Genomic DNA, 20,026 nt, shown 5'->3' with positions numbered 1-20,026 from the left:
CTCCCGTTGCGGAGCACAGGCTCCGGACGCACAGGCTCAGAGGCCATAGCTCACGGGCCCAGCCGCTCTGCGGCATGTGGGATCCTCCCGGACGGGGGCACGAACCCGCGTCCCCCGCATCGGCAGGCGGACTCTCAACCACTGCGCCACCAGGGAAGCCCCTAATTATTTTTTGTTACTATATTTGTCCCTTATCCGTCAGAAACCTGCTGGAATAGAAAACATTCACTGAGACTTCACAGTAACTGGAAAACTTACACTAAGACATTATGATGAAGACAAAGTGAATTTTCCAATATATGACCTTAAATTGGAGCTCATATTATCGTCAAAGGAAACCTGACCATTGCGGGTGTGGGTACGATTCCTACCCTACTCAGCCTGGAATGTCCAGGAGTGATTCGCACTCACCCCTGTCTGTGGACCACCTCCCATGGAAGTCGGAAAACCCCCCCGGCCCGCCTCCTCGGTGACTGTTATTACTAAGCTGCCAACACTGCTCCTGTATTATCTACATTCTAACTTCATGGGAAGGGCTGTGGTGACTTTCAGGAAAGTGAATAGGAAGTTGCTTTTCTAAACAGCCTGACAGCTGAGGGGAGGCAGCAAGACTATAAGAAGTCTGGGCTGCACAGACGGCAGTAAGCTGGCTGTGTCACAGAGGAGATGGTAAGTACATTTCTCTTTGCTATGGAAAGTGGTTGAGTTGAAGCGGTTTGGAGCTGATTCAGGCAGGTAAAGCTTCCGAAAATGAGGAAGAGCAGTAATCATGGAGCTTTATGTTGAGTAGCCCTTCAGAGTTTGTAAGCATTTCAAAACCTGCTGTCCAATTTGACCCTCCCCACATGCTTGTGAATTGCTATGTCCATGTTACAAATGAAGCTGCCGTGTCTTACAGAGAGGCTAGGTGTTTTACCTAAGGTACACTGTTAGGCTTGATGTTGTCTGGATCTGAACTTCCGTCCTCTGACTCTACAGCTGCTGTTTTTCCTAGCAGGGCTTACAGGGACTCTCTTGGAGCAAACCTTGGTTAACCCTCAACCCCCTTCTCCAGGATTGCTCTTCTGTCTGGGTTGAATGCAAGGCTGAGCAAGTGCCCTGGGACAAGACTACAGTTAAATGTTTTCTCATCCCCAGCTCGCCTATTTCTTTCTCTGAGCCCTAAGAGTCTGCTGGGACTAATGTGGAGTATTCACACAGTTCCCATTTCTGCTTCAGCTCTCAGTCTTGTTAGTGACTCAGTTTCCTCATCTATAAAATGGACAGAATAATAGTACTCTACTTTGTAGCATCATTGTGAGGATTAAATAAGTTTACACTGAAAAGCATTTAGGTCTGAGCCTGGCACATAGTTGTGGATTAGTAAATGTTAGCTGTTATTGTTACGAAAAAGAGAAAATTCTTGGGGTTTAGTGGGATTTGGGATCCAGGGAAGATCCAAGGAAAAAGGCTTTCTTGAACTCATTAACATTACCCTAGATAAGACACACACAGAGTTTTACCCTCGACTTACGAGGCATATCTCATACAGTCCTAGGGTCTACAATCCTGCAGTGTGTGGCTAGAGAGGAGCCAGACTGTCCCTGTTTTTGAGCCCCTTTCTATGGGATACCAGAAGAAAGGAGCACTTATACCCAATTCACTCCATCTCTTTGCTTTATTATAGTACAATTTTCAAATACTTGTAATGAGAATTTTCCAGGTTGGGGAGAATAGGGATAAAAGGACGATGAAAAGAAGAGGAAGGAGTCTGAGTCTGTCCTGAGTTTGAACTCCAATGATGTAAGAATGTGGTTTACTTTTGTCTTATCTCTTGCATAATTTTCCTGTATTGGTCAACTTAAATGAATGAACAGTTATTTCTTTCTTCCGTCTATTCTCTTTGGGATCCTCCTCTATTTTAGAGGAATGTTACCAGATTGAATCATGGAGTTCTTTGAGATTCTGACAAAAGGTACAACTCCTTTTCGCAGATGAAAATGAAGACATCCACATAAACACTGAGCTTTATGTATAACTGCAGGGAGTGCCCAGACCTCCACGAGAGTCGCCAGTTAAGATCCCCACCCTTTCGCCTCTTATGCTTTAAGCTCAGAAGTTCCTCCACTGGCATCCTGAAACTAGGCTGGAACTCTGCAATGAAGTGCTAAGAACTCCAGCCCTGGAATTGTTTTGAATATTTCAGTGACAAGACCTCTTCCTTTGCCCTTGAGCACATTTGTCTCTTGGGATTCCAGAACCTCAAACTCTGTGTGAAAATTCAACTTCAAGTTCAGAGTGGCTTCAATTAACCCTAGGACCTGAGGAAAAATGTTAAGGTTTCTCTGGCGGGGTGTTTTCAATCAGTCGGATCTCAGAGTGGGGGAGCGCTAGACGGGGAACTTACAGTTAAATTATGCCAATGTTAGTCAGGGTGTGAGTAGACTAAGAAGCAGGTCTGGATTCATTTCCATTTATACCTTTTAACCATCTTAGGTCTGTTGATTCTAGTTCTTACTCTTCCTTCCATTACCTATTTTTCAAAATGTAATTAAGTTGTTCCCGCTCTCCTGGGCTGGCTGCTAGCTCTTAGAAAGTGCAGTTTCAGAATTTTGTAAGTGGAAGCTTATTAATCAAACCCTCAAACATCAGAGTGACTTACTACATAACTGGCAGTACTGGGAAAAGACTCTGGACCTGACCTTAGAGGGTAGGCACATGATGTTTCATAAGTGGAATTTATTATTACATTGTCTTCTAAGTGACTCATTTCTCTGTTTGAAAAGCAAAACAGAAATTTTATAAAGTCAAATACACAAAATGAATCCTTTATATTTGTAGAGATATAGCTCAGCCATGGTCCAAATGGCTTAAAAATTCTTTTAATATGCTACTTTATATTTAATGCTAATATTTCATCCTAAATAACGGTGATCAGGAGTCTAAATACATATATATGTGTGTGTGTGTATATATATATATATGTATACTTTGATTCTTAGTGTTGGTGTTGTACTGGGCTCCTCTTCCTGTCTTTATTTCTATTTGCCATTTGGCTTATAGACCTCTTTGTTTCACTGTTTCATTTTCTGCCTTTAGGCTGAGGCCACTGATATCTGTGCTATATTACCACCATCACCCATAAACTTAAGGGAAATAATATGAAATCAGTTGTACTGCCTTGAAAATCTAGACTCTGCCACCGACAAGTTGTATAGTTCTGTCTCTTCAATGACTCTCCTATCTGCCTTCCCCCTTTGTATTCTCATTGACCCTCTTTAATTTCCTTTCTTTCCCATAAGAAATTTCTAAGATAAAACAAACTGATTTTGTAGATAATATAACATCCAACATTTGCAAATATTTATTCGGTGCCCCACCATGCACCTAGCAGTGTGCTAGAAGTATATGTAAATAAATGTTGAAGAGAAATCATTTATTTAAAACCACCTGTAGACTTGCTGCTTTTTAATTTGAAAGACTACAGATTATAAATATTACCTCAAATTACAAAAAAGAAACACCATCGTTAGATGCATCTATTCAGGAAGCTTCTCTGTTCAAAACCCTGGCAATTGGATCCCTTCTGCAGCCGTCATTTCAAACTCACAAGATCTGACTCCAGACCAACTTCTTTTCAACTAACCTCTAGGACTTCCCAATTTTCAGCAGCAATCAGACCACATCACTACCTCTCTTAAAATCTACTTGCTGCTCCATTTGTCTTGCACTTAGAACAAAAACCTCACCCCCTTGTTTTAGTTCCTAAAGCCCAGAGTGATCTGTCCCCAGCTTCATCTCATACTCTTCTACCCTTGCTCACTGCATTCCAGCGACACTGATGTTTTCATGTTCTTTGAACACTCCACATTTTCCTTCCACCTTAAAGCCTTCACATTAGCATTTCCTTCTGTCTTAAATGCTTTTCCTCCTGCTTCTCACTGGTTTCTTCTGGTCATTCTGCTCTCAGCTTAAATGCCACCTTTTTAGAGAGGTCTTCCCTGACCTCCCTCCCTGTCTAATGTAAGCACCCCGTCACTCTATCACATAACCTGGCTTTAATTCTCTACCAAGCACTTATCACTGTCTTCTATTTTTTATGTTTACTCGTTCAGTACTGTTGTGTATATATTGGTGTTTGTTTCATTGTCTGTCTTCCACAGAATGTACATTTCATGAGGAAAGGAATCGTGTCTTCTTTTATCATTTTAATTGCCAGTGCCTATAACAGGGCCTGACACATTGTAGGCACTTAATAAATCGATAGTTATTGAAATAAATAATGGGAAAGGACACAGGCAATAACAAGGGCATGCCTATCTTGGGGTGGGGAGGAAGGGATTGGTAATAGGGAAGGCTCCTTTGAGGAGGAGACTCTTGGACTTTTAGAGCTAGGCATCCACAGAAGGAGAGGGTGCTCTGGGCATAAAAAGAACATGGGGAATATACCATGCATTCTGGAAAGTACAAGATGTCGTGTTATAAATGCACCGTAGAATTGTGGTGGGGGCAGGGTGTAATTGAGGTGTAATGGTAGGAGATGGGACTAGACAAATAGGAAGAAGCCTCATCTTGAAGAGTCTCACAGTGTCATCTTAAAGAGCTGGTATGTACTGCTCAGGGAGTAGGAACAGCTGATGGATTTTAAGTAGTGAAGCAATATGATCAGATTTTGTGTTAGGAATATTATTCAGACAGCATTAGAGATAAAGAACTGGAGATGGGTAATCTTGAGAAGAAGTGACCAGTGAGAAGATGATTTCTCTGGTCCAGGAAGGAAATGATAATGTCTGAATTAGTGCTGCAGCAATAAAGTGGAAATCTGGAGAATGGCCAGGTATCTCATCAGAAGGTAAAGTCAATAGGATTTGATGGCAGATTGATGTGAAGGGATCCTCGGTGTTCCCTCCCTGGTCCCACCTGATGGAGGACTTCAGGGTCTCTGTGGGCAGGTAGGTTATGGAGCTCGGGTCAGTGATACTGTCTGTTCATAAGAACATGCATCCCTTATATGAGCCTTCTTCGCTGCTGGAGCCTTTCAAAGGGACACACCCACTCCAGAGAGTTACATGGAATTTGCCTTCACCTCTCCCTCTTCTAAGAGCTGCCGCTATTTGATGCTTCTCCAGGCTTTCCTGAGACACACCAGCTATGGTAGGTCCTGATTCCCCCACTTCTCTTCCACTTATCCCCATCTGCCACCCGCATGGAGTTTAAGTGAGTGAGTCCTTCTCCGTTGTTCTCACATGGGATGCAAGCCATCATGCCCCTTGTTTCTCTCATACTCAAAGAGAATGAGACCAAGTGCCGAGAACATATTTTTTTTTGCACAGCCGTATTATACTCTTCTACCTAATAATACACCTTTACATTTGATACGATCGCTGCTGTAACCATATTGTACTTAGTTCTAATTATCACATATTTCTCCAACATTTTCCCATTCAGCACGCCTCTATCTTACTTTTAGTCATTCCCTTGCCATTTTTCACTTATTCATTCATTCATCTATAACATATTTATTAAGGATTAAGCATCTGCTCTGTACTATGGCTGGGATTCAGACATGAGTAAGTCATATCCCTTGCCCTGAGAAACCTCTGCCAGCAGCTGCCTCCAGCTGTGTGTGCTCATATGTTTGTTTTGCATGTGGATTGCAGACTTCGTGCTCAGGAGGAAAGTCAGGGATGGAGATGCTGATGGAGAGCCACTGGCAAACAGATGACCATAAAGAGGCCCTAGGAAAGCAGAAGAGAGATAAGAGAATAGGGCCAGGGAGGTAGGAACCCAGGGGAATCTCTATCTCTACCTCTGCAAGAGGGTTGACGTGGATTCAGGAGAAGACTCAGAAGAGTTGCTCAAGATGTCAGAAAGAATCAAGAGAAGAACCAAGGGAAGCATTTTAAGCAAAAGGAAATAGTAATATTTATTGCTGCAGAAAGGTCAAAGAAGATAATGATGGAAAGACTTCATTGGGTTTGGTAATTCAGATGTCAGGGGTAAAGTCAGCAGGAGCAATTTTGTAGTCTGGTGGGACTGGGGGCTGCAGAGGAAAGGGGAGGCAAGGAAATTAAGAAAACTGAACTGTAAAGGAAGGCGAGAAATCAGACAGGACCTAGGCAGAAGACAGAGGGTCTAGGGAGGGACATTGTAGGTTGTGCCTCTAAAAGTGCAAGGCTGTGGTCTACAACATAGACAGGAGAACAGAATCACCTTTCTTTCTTTCTTTAAAAAAATTTTTTTTCACATCTTTATTGGAGTACAAATGCTTTACAATGTTGTGTTACTTTCTGCTGTACAACAAAGTGAATCAGCTATATGCATATATATATCCCCATATCCCCTCCCTCTTGAGCCTCCCTCCCACCCTCCCTATCCCACCCCTCTAGGTGGACACAAAGTACCGAGCTGATCTCCCTGTGCTATGCGGCTGCTTCCCACTAGCCATCCGTTTTACATTTGGTAGTGTATATATGTCAATGTTACTCTCTCACTTCATCCCAGCTTCCCCGTCACCCCGCTCCGTCAAGTCTGTTCTCTACATCTGCGTCTTTATTCCTGCCCTGCCACTAGGTTCATCAGTACCGCTTTTTAAAATTCCATATATATGCGTTAGCATACAGTATTTGTTTTTCTCTTTGACTGACTTACTTCACTCTGTCTGACAGTCTCTAGGTCCATCCACCTCACTACAAATAACTCAATTTCATTCATTTTTCTGGCTGAAGTAATATTCCATTGTATATATGTGCCACATCTTCTTTATCCATTCATCTGTTGATAGATATGTAGGTTCGTTCCATGTCCTGGCTGTTGTAAATAGTGCTGTAATGAACACTGTGGTACATATACCTTTTTGAATGATGGTTTTCTCAGGGTATATGACCAGTAGTGAGATTGCTGGGTAATATGGTAGTTCTATTTGTAGTTTAAGGAACCTCCATACTGTTCTCCATACTGGCTGTATCAATTTACATTCCCACCAACAGTGCAGGAGGGTTCCCTTTTCTCCACACCCTCTCCAGCATTTATCATTTGTAGATTTTTTGATGATGGCCATTCTGACCAGTGTGAGGTGATACCCCATTGTGGTTTTGATTTGCATTTCTCTAATGATTAGTGATGTTGAGCATCTTTTCGTGCATTTGTTGGCCATCTGTATGTTTTCTTTGGAGAAATGTCTATTTAGGTCTTCTGCCCATTTTTGGATTGGGTTGTTTGTTTTCGTGATATTGAGCTGCATGAGCTGCTTGTACATTTTGGAGATTAATCCTTTGTCCATTGTTTCATTTGCAAATATTTTCTCCCATTCAGAGGGTTGTCTTTTGGTCTTGTTTGTGGTTTCCTTTGCTGTGTAAAAGCTTTTAATTAGGTCCCATTTGTTTATTTTTGTTGTTATTTCCATTACTCTAGGAGGTGGGTCAAAAAGGATCTTGCTGTGATTTATGTCATAGAGTGTTCTGCCTATGTTTTCCTCTAAGAGTTTTATAGTGTCTGGCCTTACATTTAGGTCTTTAATCAATTTTGAGTATATTTTTGTGTATGGTGTTAGGGTATGTTGTAATTTCATTCTTTTACATGTAGCTGTCCATTTTTTCCAGCACCACTTATCGAAGAGGCTGTCTTTTCTCTACTGTTTATTCTTGCCTCCTTTGTCAAAGATAAGGTGACCAAATGTGCGTGGGTTTATCTCTGGGCTTTCTATCTTGTTCCACTGATCTGTATTTCTGTTTTTGTGCCAGTAGCACCCCTTAGGGGTGGGAGGGGCCTAGGCTCAGGACCCATGCAGCCAGAAAAGGCCCTGGGGGCAGGGCCTAAGCAGGGCGAGTTCAAGCATGGGCCGGGGGTCTCTGCTTAGGACCTGTGCAGAAGGGGAGAGACAGCACTGGGAGTGTGGAGTTGCCCAGTTTGGCGGCAAGGTCCTGGGTGAGGGCGTGTGGGTGGGGTTTAGGCCCAGCACCTTGGAGGGCGTCTCAGAAGGGGTCTCCGAGTGTAGAGGTAGGGCCCTGGGTGGGGGGTGTAGGGGCGGGTCTTGGGCTCTGCGGGAGGCTCCGAGGACAGAGGATTAGGCCTTGGAGCCCAACAGGCTCCCCGTGCCTAAGCGGACAGGGAAAGCGCTGGCTGTGTTCCCTTCTGTCCCTCCGCGCCCCTCCCCCACCATCTCCCCCAGGGTCTCCCCCATCGCCGCTGGACCCCTAACCATGGGTGGGTCCCGCTGGGTGTAGGAACTCCTCGCCTCCCCCTGTCACCCCTCAGGGGTCCGGGTCCCGGAGATCTGGCCTTTACTTTTGCTCCCCCTTCCCTCCCTCCCACTCCCTCAGGCCCCGAGCGGCTGGAGGGGTCCTTGGTGGGCAGAGGATCAGGCCCGGGACCTCAGCAGGCTCCCGGGGGCCCAAGTGGGCAGGGGAAAACTGGCCATGCTCCCCTTTGATCCTCTGCCCTCCCAATGGTCCCCCAATTTCCCCCTTTAGGTGTGGGATCCCTTCCCCTCCCCCAGCCGCCCCTCAGGGGCACGAGTCCTGTCCCGCCCCCCTTCTCCTCCCCCCTCACTCCCCGCAATGCGCCATGTCCTACCCGGTTGCTGGGGGTTCCTCCCGTCCCCTTAGGTGTCCGTGGTCCCCCACCGGTGCCTGGTAGGTGCCCTAGTTGTGCAGAGATGCGAATTCCACATCCTCATAGTATGCCATCTTGACTCCGCCCCTGTCCCACAATCGCCTTTCTATGGTACCATTCCTGCCAACTTTATAAGCCACCCAGAATGCTGGCAGCCATAGGATTCCTACTGGCATTTACTACCTCTTTCTATGCAAAGGTCGAGGGAGAAACACTTCTGGCTCCTTCTAGTTTGTCTCTGCCTCTCTCTTCACCCTGCAATCACTTTTAGTTATTTGAAAAGTAAAATTAAAGATTACCACGGTGCCAAGCAGCCTTCATGAAGGTTTACACAGGCACAGGATGTTATTCTAATGACCCCATCTCAGACTCCTTCCCAGTGACTTCCAGTTTGAAGCAGGTTGCCAAAGAACATTAAAGTGAAAATTAGCAGAGCACATGGGCTGCTCCTCCTAGAGAGGCATTTCCTGGTGTTTCAACACTTAACTTGTTTAGTAACAAACACCAGGACAGAGTCCTTAACTGTTCACCAATGTAGACCCCTGTCCTAAAGATGACAGTGAGAGCAGGGACAGATGTGAAAAGGCTTACCCACCCCAAGCAAGTTTCAGAGGGAAATTATTACTCGAATGAAGATGTTTAAGCATCATTCATCCTCCACACCCACACACAAAACCCTTGTCAGTTGCCAATGAGTCAAGGTGCTGCTTTACAGTTAACAGAGATTTGAACTTGGGGTCCATGAACCTTCTGAAATTGTCTAAAAAGTTGCAAGTCTGCAATTTTTTAAAAAAGAATCCTGACTATGGGTTTTATCAGACTTTCAAAGGAGTACACGAGTTCTGTGAAAATAAGAATCACTGTCTTAACCCAACATACATTCTGGTACGGAAGCTTCGGCAAATCATCTAAATTCGCTGAGTCTCAGTGATAGGCAGTGATGGTGGTCCCATCTTGAGCATCCATGGTCCAAAAGACCCGCTGAAGAATGCTGGAGAAATGCCTAATTGATCTGGAGTTATCTTTATGGTTTCCTACAGCTCTCAAACATTCTATGAGAGGTGATCCTTGGTATTTGATTTTAAAAAACAGAAAAGTATGGTCAGATTAAAGCAGGGGACACACAATGACTTGCATTTTCCTTTCTTAGATATTATGTCTTGATCAGAAGCACTTACCAGTCCTCTAAAACCTTAAAATGTTCAAAACTAGCACTCTGTTTCTCTCTATATATATTTTGTTTAAACCAAACCATACTGAAAAGTTTAAACAAACAAGTTAAAACATAAAACAGCTCTGTTGGGACAGTGGGAGGAGTTGGGAATGGAGATAGGGAATAGGAGCCTCACCTGGTCACTGTCCCAACACACTTCCTTGAGCTGGTCCCAAAGCCAGAGAAACCCCTAGAAATACTCTCTACAGGAAGAAAACCACTTTCTAAGGGCACAGGGAGAGGACCACTAGATTAAAAACACTGCGATCCTCCTCCAATCTACCCAAGAAGAAACGCAGTAGAGATTCAAAGGCAAATATTGAGGTCCCCTTCATTAGGCTACACTACTGTCCTCTTCAACAGCAATAGTTTTGCTTCTGTGCCTCCAAAAAAATTCTGAAAAACTAAATAACCTCTTGAACCTTTCTAAGTGGAGAGCTAAAATTTTTCATCATAAGTTTTTAAATAAAAGATGGAATTTCCAGTACATTATAAAGATTGGCCTTTTACAGTAAATAAATATCACATCATTCCCTAGGATTTATCCAATGGAATAAAATACCATCGTGATCTGATAACACTTATCACTTAAAAAAACATAAACTAGTTTCTAATAATAGGGAATTTTACATTATTCATTTTCTCTTCTTTAATACCTATTTCTATGTCACTTCCTCTACAGAATTTAAATCTAATTCATTTTTAAGGTTAAAGTATTTTATTGATCACTATATCATACTTCTTTACACAAATAAAAACATAATTAAGTTGAAATGTAAAAGATGCAATTTTCTGAAACCATACATCTCTGCTCAATTTTTCACCTTTTTGATTGAGTTAGCATGACAATTACTTTTAGTACACAATTAAATAAAATAGCATAAACATACTACAAATTTTGATAAGTAATTTAAACTTCCCTATTTAAAATGCTGTTGAAGATGCATCTCTACATGAGAAGAGGGGCTTTTTCCCTATTCATGTAACCTTGTATGAATATTATTTATTGATACAATCAAACAAGTTCAGCATCAATTCTATTCCTAAATTTCATTTTTTGAGGATTTTTAAGCATTAAGGACTTTTATTCATATGACTAAGTAAATGGAAATGGAAGCTTCTTATAGCAATGTCTCTCAAATCTTTGAATTCCTTCCAAGTTTCATGTCCCAAATTACATAGTGATGTATTATCAACATTTAGTCAATGGTCTAGCATCTGACAACTTAAGTGGGTCTTCATCAAAGCTGATGAAAAGAGAGAAATGGAAACCACTGGACTTGAAACAGACTTGTTACACTATCATTTGAAGCATTCAAGTTGTCAAGATCTAAACCAATATTTTGGATGGTCTCTGTTTGGCACACCCACTGATGTTTTTCACATACAGAGGCAAGGCCTAATGATAAATAAGAGTCAAGTTATAAAAGGTATGATTTCTTTTATAAAATGGGAGAAGGACACATTTGTAGGCAGATTGGTTTTAGGAAACTGCACATGTTGGAGTTGAGAACCTGAACACAGATTTACTTAAATCCTCCTTGTCTGTGTACCCCTTGGGAAGCCAGGCTCATTCTGGTTTAAAGATTTCTGCTGTAGAACCTGGCATGGTACTCTTTGGGTACTGAATAGAAATATGGTACTAATAATAGCTGGTGATATAATACAATCCACAGAGAACTCCATGGGATTAAGTTTCCACTAAGGGATTATCACCATACTTCCTGTGCAAATAAACAGCACCATAAATCATAACATTATGATACTCCCAGTGTTTGAGGCCAGAGGCCTCAACTGCAGAGGCCAGTTGATCAGTATCCTAGTTCATAAGAACACAAAATGTGCCTGCTTATTAAAGCCAATATTCAGAAACTCCTAGATGGAAAAGTGCCAGGCTTCTTATACAAAGATAACCCCACTATCTGGGAGACTTGCACTGATCTGTGTTGTATCCACCTCACTGTCTGGTCTGGCTGTAGTCAACAGTGTATATGCACTGTGCACGTGCACACACACACTACCACCACCCACCCTCCCCATACAGCCTACATCATCCATCTCTGGAGCCCAGCTGTGGCAATTGAGAATTTCTATATGGGAAGGGTTTGGAGTAGCAATCTGGCTGGAAGAGCAAAAAAGCTTCAGTTGCAAAGCAAACACACAATTTTTATGTTGGTGGTTATATTGGGGTAGCTCTGGATGAGTACAGATGCGGCAGCTAGGCTTGGTCATGTCACATATTCTCTCATTGACAACAACGCAGCATGGATTTGAAAGCCTGGAGGTTTACAAAAGTAAAAAAGTAAAGTGGAAAAAGCTCTTGTTTCAAAGTCAGGCTCTGCTTCTGTCCTTTTGAATGTTACTTTAGACTCTTCAACCTTCAGTATTTTCATGTGTAACATGAGGGTGTTGGATGAACATTTACAGAACTTATTTGTCTAAAAACACTTTAAAAATGTTAATAGATTTGATGAAATCCCAACAGAAGGGAGCTCATGAGAAACCGTACTTGCTATAGATCCAAGGGGAATAAGTTTATTATTCATATATTAATAAAATTAAATATATATGTATATATACACATATACATTAAGCATTGGATAATATTATAGATATATGCTGAAATGATAAAGCAAGAAAAGAAAACATAGATCAATAATACAGGATAGACGACATAGCACAGCACAATTAGTTGATGCTCTGTGCATCCAAGTATAGGTCAGACAACCGTATGGATCATGGAGTTTCTGTGTGACTTCTTAGTACTCTTGGGTATGGCATACCAGTTCTTAAAGGGAGATTATTGCATAATAATAATGACAGTGTTTATTTACATAAATATTACAAACTATGTCAGAAAAGCAAATACTAGTGGCACAAAGTAGTTACTCAATAAATATTTGTGGAATGAATGTAGAAATGAATTTTGTCCTGAGCCTTGATGCAGTGTCCAACTGGGGTAGGACTCAAGCAGAGCAGTGAGAAATAAAAAGGGAGCAGAAGGCTTGAGCCACCCCCTAATGGAAACAGGCAGGATTGTAACTCAATACCATGGTTATTAACTAGAATTTTTTGGCCACAGTGATTGCACATGGATACTAAAAGGAAGTTTTCTTTTCTTATTACAGGCCAGCTGCCTAAAAGCCATCTGGAACTGGAGATTTCAGAGAGTGGTCTTCAGAACCACCCAACTCTTTTGCTTCAGTGCCCTGATCTCTGGTAAAGTTTATGCTAACCCTTCACCTGGCCCTCAGTGGTTAGGGTAACTTCAAGTGGGAGAAGTTAAGGATGGCAGCCGGTTGTTATGAGGTATTAGAAAACAGTTCAAGCCCAGATTCCTGGAGGAAAAATGTACCCGACACCATCCTATTGGTAGAAAAGACTTCAGGAAGAACGTAAACAGATATACCCAGGGCCAACGTATCCATTAGACTCAATAGACACAGGCCCACGTTACTTTTAGGGACCCATAAAAATGCCTTAATTTCTTTAAAAATCATTTCCTTCTAGGCCCCCCCCCAATGTTTTAGTGTATAATACTAATATGTTCATCTTTATACCGATGCAGTTATAAAATACAGTGTTTAATATTTTATTATCGAGGAAGGGAACTCCAAAGGCAAAACTGCCTAGAGTCCATGCAAGCCAGTATGCAGCCCTGGTGACATCAGAATAAAGTCTTCAGGCAAAAAAATGCCACAGAGGTGCCTGTGAGGGAGGGACCAACGGAAACAACCCTCTTGTGGGCAGCAAAGAAGAAGGTTGAATAGAAACGAGACTTTATAAACAGGAAATAGAGCCATTTCCAGGTTTGATTGCTTACATTGTACACCTCTTCACATGGGAACTGGCCTCTTCTGGCTGGGGTGAGCTCCCACCTGCTAGGATAACAATACCTCGCACCACAGCACCCTTTATACCTTTAAGGGGCACATTCTTTATTTCATTTGAGTTCACAAACATCTCTTTAAAAGGCCTGTTTTAAGCCCTATTTTAACAAGTGAGTAAGCAGAGATGGAGGAAGTAGAGTAATTTATCAAAGGGAAACAGCCCAGAGCAGTGGGATGAGTGTAAGATTGCAAACCGGGAGGGACAATGAGCCTCTGCCACAAACCTGTTGTGTTTCACCCAACAAGTATGCAGCGAATGCCTGTTAAGTGCCAGGCTCTGTGCTTGGTGTTAAGAATCCAGAGGTAAAAGGAGACCACCATCAGGATTCAAAATCTAGCACTTGCGACCCATGTCATATAGACAGATGCTGCAATACCTGGCAGTAAGGGAGATGGAGACAGAGAAGGGTGCAGTGGGAGCTGAATACCAAGCCCACCTGGAAAAGTCAGGAAAGTAAGGGAGGAAAGTTACCACGCCAAAGTGGGCAGGGCAGCCAGAAGAGCAGCAAGAGCACGTGCAAAGGCATGGAAGTGGGACTTAACGTTTTGCTAAAAAAGTAAATATGGTGGGTGATGAGGCTGGACCAGCAGGTAGGTGCCAGATCATAAAGCATCTTACTTTCCCTGTGAAGAGGTAGCACCTGGAGATATGAGGCAGCCATTGAGACATTTTACATGTCATTTACTTTTGGCTTGGGCAAATTATGTAATGTCTCCTCCATTTATAAAAGGAGAAGATTAGATGACCTCTATGGTCCCTTCCAACTCTGGTATCTTATGATTCCAGCTCTTGAATACCAAGGATCCTCAGAAGAGGACATTTTCTTATTCCGACTTAATGTATACTTTCAAGTAAAAGATGGAAACCACTCTTTTTCCTTAAAACAACTAGATGAGACATAAAAAGGTCATGTTTTTGGTACTTGTCTTCTAGTCAAACTCATCTGACTACACAGAAGTGTACTTATGCTCACAATCTCCTTCTCATTAGGGGTGCTAACCTGACCCACACTTTCCTTTACTTAGAGCTAATTAACCAGAAAGAAGTGGCAGCGTGGACCTATCACTACAGCAACAAATCATATTCATGGAATTATTCCAGGGCGTTCTGCCAGAAGTACTACACGGATTTAGTAGCTATCCAGAATAAAAATGAGATTGCTTACCTCAATGAGGCCATACCTTACTACAGTTCTTACTACTGGATTGGGATCCGAAAGATCAACAATCAATGGACCTGGGTGGGAACCAAAAAGACTCTCACCAAGGAGGCTGAGAACTGGGCTGACAACGAGCCCAACAACAAGAAGAACAACCAGGACTGCGTGGAGATCTACATCAAGAGTTTGTCAGCCCCCGGCAAGTGGAATGATGAGCCCTGCGGGAAAAAAAAGCGGGCACTGTGCTATACAGGTAGGGCCTTCTCTGCTCTGAAGTCTGACTGTTTATAAAAAATGCCTTCCCTGGTTCGTTAATGTAGCCCCCGAGTCAATAACCTTGAGTCTCAAAGTCAGGGACATGAAAACAAAGAGTAAACTGTCAATCAATCAGCATTATTGAGCACCTTGAAGTTCAGGGTTAGAGAAAACTGGCCTTTTGAAGCCAGAAGGAAATTTTAATATCATCTGGTCCACCCTTCTAATTTATAATTGATGAAATAGATGCTCAGGAGATTTGTCTCCTAAAATTTATGTCCAGAGCTTTTTTGTACCACTGTGCCCTAGAATAAGAGACTGTGTAAGTTGAGAGGGAACTTGGCCTTGCCTCTAGGAGATACAGTTGTAACGAATACCTATCGAACCATCAGTATGTTCCCGGCATTACTATTAGTTCATGTGTCGTTAGTCTATTTAGTATTAGTTGCATTTAGTCCTCATGAGAACCTCATCAATCAGCTCCTTCTACTGCCCTCATTTTGCTGATGAGGGAAAGGTTCAGAGCTATTCAAGAACCTGCCCAAGATTCTAAGTTCCTTGATGATGGAGCCAGTTTCAAACTCATGTTTACTCCAAAGGTGGTATTTTTAGCCACATATGCAACCACACTCTTTGCTCAACATTCTCAGGAGGCAATTTGAGAACATGACCAAGGATGACAGTGCTTTACAGATTCCCTTCAACAGCAACGTATCTCCAGGTCCATTGGACTTCGGTAGGGGATGAGGGGTGAGGAAAGGGAAGAGGTAACTGAAGGTGAGATCCTGTGAGTATATTTGATTCTCCACTCTCCAGATTCCAGAGTAAGCAGACCTGCGTGAAAGCTTGGTCTTCCTGTGGTCAGGCACCTCGTGCCAGAACTGATTCCATCTTTCTGATGTGGCTTCCCATCCAGAGGAGCCCACCTTGCCCTGGGTAGCATACAAACACTGTAGCTAGGGAGAGTATGGATTGCCCTGGACAAGAGAGTCCTGAATACTCTGAAGCTTCTTCTTCAATAAATCATCTTACAGATGCCACACTCTGCTATATATGTTCTAAATTTGTTAGATTATAAACACCTCCCCTCAGAAGCCCTCAACAATAATGGAACAGAATACAGAGTATAGAGTATTCCCTGTACTTTCTCCCTCTCCTCATACAGCCTCCTAGCTGAGGGAAAACATATCCATACACACATTGTCATGTAGTCAGATCTTGTTTTACAAATAACTTATTATCATATTTAATAAATAAAATAATGACCTGTTCTTTATAGGCCAGGACAGACATTACCAGAGTGTTAGCTCATCCTACTGCTCTCTTAGTCAGCTCCCTACCCTTCCTGGGCTGTGCCTCCCTACAACTGTCCTGATCAGATTATCTTGGCTGCCACGAGAGGTTCCAATATGCCACTGCCTCCCCTCCCCACTCAAACTTCAGCCTCCATATCTGCAAGATAGTCTTCCTCAATAAAGCTTGCAAGGAAGAAAAGAGATTGCAAATTACTGGCATGAATGATAATGAACAAGCCCACCCCTCTAGGCTGCAACAATGGCAGGCATCACTAATTGGTACAATTTCACCGTAACACAGTTGGCTTCCACCTCCACTAATACAATACTCTAGGCATGGATTGCCATTTTGCCGTCCAAGATGTAAAGAATGTAGGGAATGATCAGTTCTCTGTGGGAGATAGATGAGAAATAGATAGGTACACTACACTGCAACAAAAAAACTAAGCTGGAATAATTCCCTAAATGTCAGGATTTCGTAGACCTCAGAACAAGGTGTCAAGGAAAAAAAAAAGATTGATTCATTGAATCACCATTATGTTCTTTCCTGGAGATCCAAGAAATAGATAAGTTATTAACCTGAAATGGAATAGAATACAGAACATTGGCTGTTTTTCCATTCCTAGAGATCTGAGATCCTGAGGAAGCTACAGTCAGAACAAAATTTTTATGCTCCGAGAGCATAGGGCAGGCAGGTATTACTATAAGGCACTGGTGGGTCAAGGTGAATAGGGTGGAAGACGTGGACCAAACTTCTATTTAGGAGCTCCTGTTGCTTCCTGCATCTTCTCTTTACCTGGAACCCTTCCCAGTGGTTCAGTGCAGCTTCACCAAACTCACTGGCTGCCATCAGAACTTCCTGCTGTAGAACACTGCATGGCTTATAGAGCTACAGCATCTCAGGGTTAAGAGGGAATATAGAGACCAAATAGCACAACCCGCTATGTGACATATGGATTTCCTCTTGTGATAGACCCCAGTGTAGACCAATGGTTGGCTGGGCTTAGGTAACACCACCAGAAAAGAGTCCAGCCACAGACCTTGCTCCCAGCTGTGACCTCATCAATAAAAACACTCTCAGTGCTTTCATGGTATCAATTCTAATACTAATCTACCACCAAGGGCATAGTACATACACCCTCAACAAGTCTCTTACAGGAAAGAAATTCTGCCCCTCCTCTGTGCTGTCACCCAAGTGGCATAGACTTAGTGAGGAGGGCCTGGCAGGCCAGTCATCTCTGTACCATCTAAATCTGGCATATTTAGACTTGTGACACAGTTCCCCATAAGGTCATTTGTCCTTGACCATGAGTAGGTCTTAAACATCTCATTCAGCTGCTCATTCAGCCACCTCCGCCACATGGTGTCGGGCACAGACTTAGACCAAAGATGGAAGAATTCTGGCCCTAACAGTGGGCAGGTTGGGCTCAAAGAAGTAACTTGCCTGAGGTCACATAATATTAGGGAGTGGAGCATGGATTCTGACTATGTATGCAGGACCCCGGCCACCCCTGGTTCCTAACCTCCATGCTGTGATATTTGTCATAGGAGTTTCCATAAAAATACAACTCTATGAATGCTCTTAGTTAAAAGCCACAACTATTTTGTACCACACAGAGGAGTTTCACTGTCTACACATGTATTGGTGGCTCCATTTGTCCCTCTGTGTCCACACATGGCAACCCCTCTTCAGGCAACACTAAACGCAGCCTAAAATAGAAGCCCGGGAATGCTCCAGCAGGCTCCGACAGTGTCCTTCACAGGGAACAAGCTGGCTCTCCAGGGGGTGCTGTGGTTTTTCTGTTGTCTGGCTAGATCAAGCTTACCCAAGTGGGACTAAGTCTGTGACTTGGAATGAGTCCAGCTTTTCTTCACACCTCCTTGGAATGCCCATGATTCTGACCCTTCTGTACCCATGCAGCCTCCTGCCAGGATATGTCCTGCAGCAAGCAAGGAGAGTGTATTGAGACCATCGGAAACTACACCTGCTCCTGTTACCCTGGATTCTATGGACCAGAATGTGAATATGGTGAGGCCACTATTTTGTTGAGAGTATCGTGGTCATTGGTCTTGTGCTAGAGGCGATGCCAGGAAGAAAATCATGTTGGAGTTGCTCCCGTGAGTAAAGGCTAGTCCCAGGGCCTCTCTCTACCATCTGTCAGTCTGCCTCACTTGAGTTGTCAGAGACACACACTCTGGGTTAAAACACTTTATTCTTAGAGAGAGCATTTCCTCCCCAAATCTCCAAAGGTAAAAGGGAAATGAAAAGGCAGTAAAACAAAGAGAACTCTTTCAGGCTAATTTTTGCTTGTTGGGAATAAAAACCAGTGAAAGAATGATTATTTCCCAAGATGCAACCAATACAAAGCTAAAGATGAACAGGTTGGGTTAGAAGTCCAGGGAGATTGGTTTGGGTGGGTTATACAAACAGCTCAGTTTTTAGCAAACCTGACATTGTCTTTCCACCCGCAAAGAAAGAAATCAATATCTCATCCCCACAGTCACAGAGTGCAGCGAATTTGACCTCCCTCAGCACATGCTCATGAACTGCAGTCACCCTCTGGGAAACTTCCCTTTCAACACACAGTGCAGCTTCCACTGCGCTGAAGGGTACACACTGAATGGACCCAGTGAGCTGGAATGTTTGGCTTCTGGAATCTGGACGAATACGCCCCCACAGTGTGTAGGTACGTAGACCCAGTGCTTCCCATCTTCACTCACAACTAGAATTTCAGAGGGGAGAACAAGCTTCCCCCATTTCAAAGACAAGGGAAATGATGAGGATCTACATTAGATGGGAAATTCTGCTGATGACTATTACCCGTCAACCCGAGTAACACTAATTTTAACTTTCATGATTTTGTATCTGTGGAGTGAGGTAGTCAGTTTAGCTCTTGATTCTCAGGCAAAAGCAATACAAAAGGGTCCTTCTCCCTTCATTAATTGCAAAGCGAACAGAGTACCATAATGATTTAGGGGTTGGGTATTATTAATTTGATAATTTTACCTTGCTTCTTTAAAAAGTAAACAACAAAAGGATGCTTGGATCTTTCCAAACAGCTATTGAAAGTACCATTTAACCACCAAAGTTCATCACCTGCCTGACACTTTGGGAAGATGCAGACAGCTGTTGCGGCATCTCAAGGCTTCCAAGGTGCTAGGCATAATCTAAGGTCTCATGCCATTGTTCTGTGGTTGTTTCTAGCTGTCCAGTGCCCACCCCTGAAGTCTCCTGAGCAAGGAAGCATGACCTGTTTCCACTCTGCAAAAGCATTCCAGCACCAGTCCAGCTGCAGCTTCAGCTGCGAAGAGGGATTTGCATTAGTTGGGCCAAAGGTGGTGCAGTGCACAGCCTCGGGGGTGTGGACAGCCCCAGCTCCAGTGTGTCAAGGTGAGTTTCAGGCAGTTGGGGATGTATAATGTCCACTGCACCTGGTTCTTGATGGCAGCACAGATGAAACTGGCTAGCTTATGGAGAAACTGGCCTGAATCACCACAACTTGACTCTCCTTTTACCTACCACTCAGCTAGATTGTGTTCATCTGGGATAGGAAAAGAGTGTCAGGCTCTAGAAAAAAAAAAAAGATGCTGATTTTACTACTTATTTAAAACAACATTTAA

The 20,026-nt window shown here is 43.0% G+C and overlaps 1 protein-coding gene across 3 annotated transcripts in view; it reads left to right on the top strand.

Moving 5' to 3' along the window:
* The first annotated feature begins 662 nt into the window (after positions 1–662).
* Positions 663–20,026, top strand: part of SELP (selectin P) — a 42,937-nt gene continuing 23,573 nt past the window's right edge. Inside the window, exons 1-6 of one of the 3 annotated variants that reach the window (XM_081225376.1) lie at positions 663–669; positions 12,934–13,024; positions 14,722–15,108; positions 18,327–18,434; positions 18,907–19,092; positions 19,611–19,796. In XM_081225376.1, coding sequence (XP_081081502.1) covers positions 667–669; positions 12,934–13,024; positions 14,722–15,108; positions 18,327–18,434; positions 18,907–19,092; positions 19,611–19,796 — 961 coding nt within the window. In that variant the 5' untranslated portion in view covers positions 663–666. Of the gene's footprint in view, positions 670–4,808; positions 5,134–12,933; positions 13,025–14,721; positions 15,109–18,326; positions 18,435–18,906; positions 19,093–19,610; positions 19,797–20,026 lie in introns of those variants that run through there. The other 2 variants (XM_081225374.1, XM_081225375.1) reach the window with 2 other exon arrangements.

This window comes from Mesoplodon bidens (genome assembly GCF_964165515.1).
Source record: "Mesoplodon bidens genome assembly, chromosome: 2".
Taxonomy (NCBI): Eukaryota; Metazoa; Chordata; class Mammalia; order Artiodactyla; family Ziphiidae; genus Mesoplodon; species Mesoplodon bidens.
Note: the sequence above shows the minus strand (reverse complement) of the source record. Positions and strands in the feature narration are given on the sequence as shown.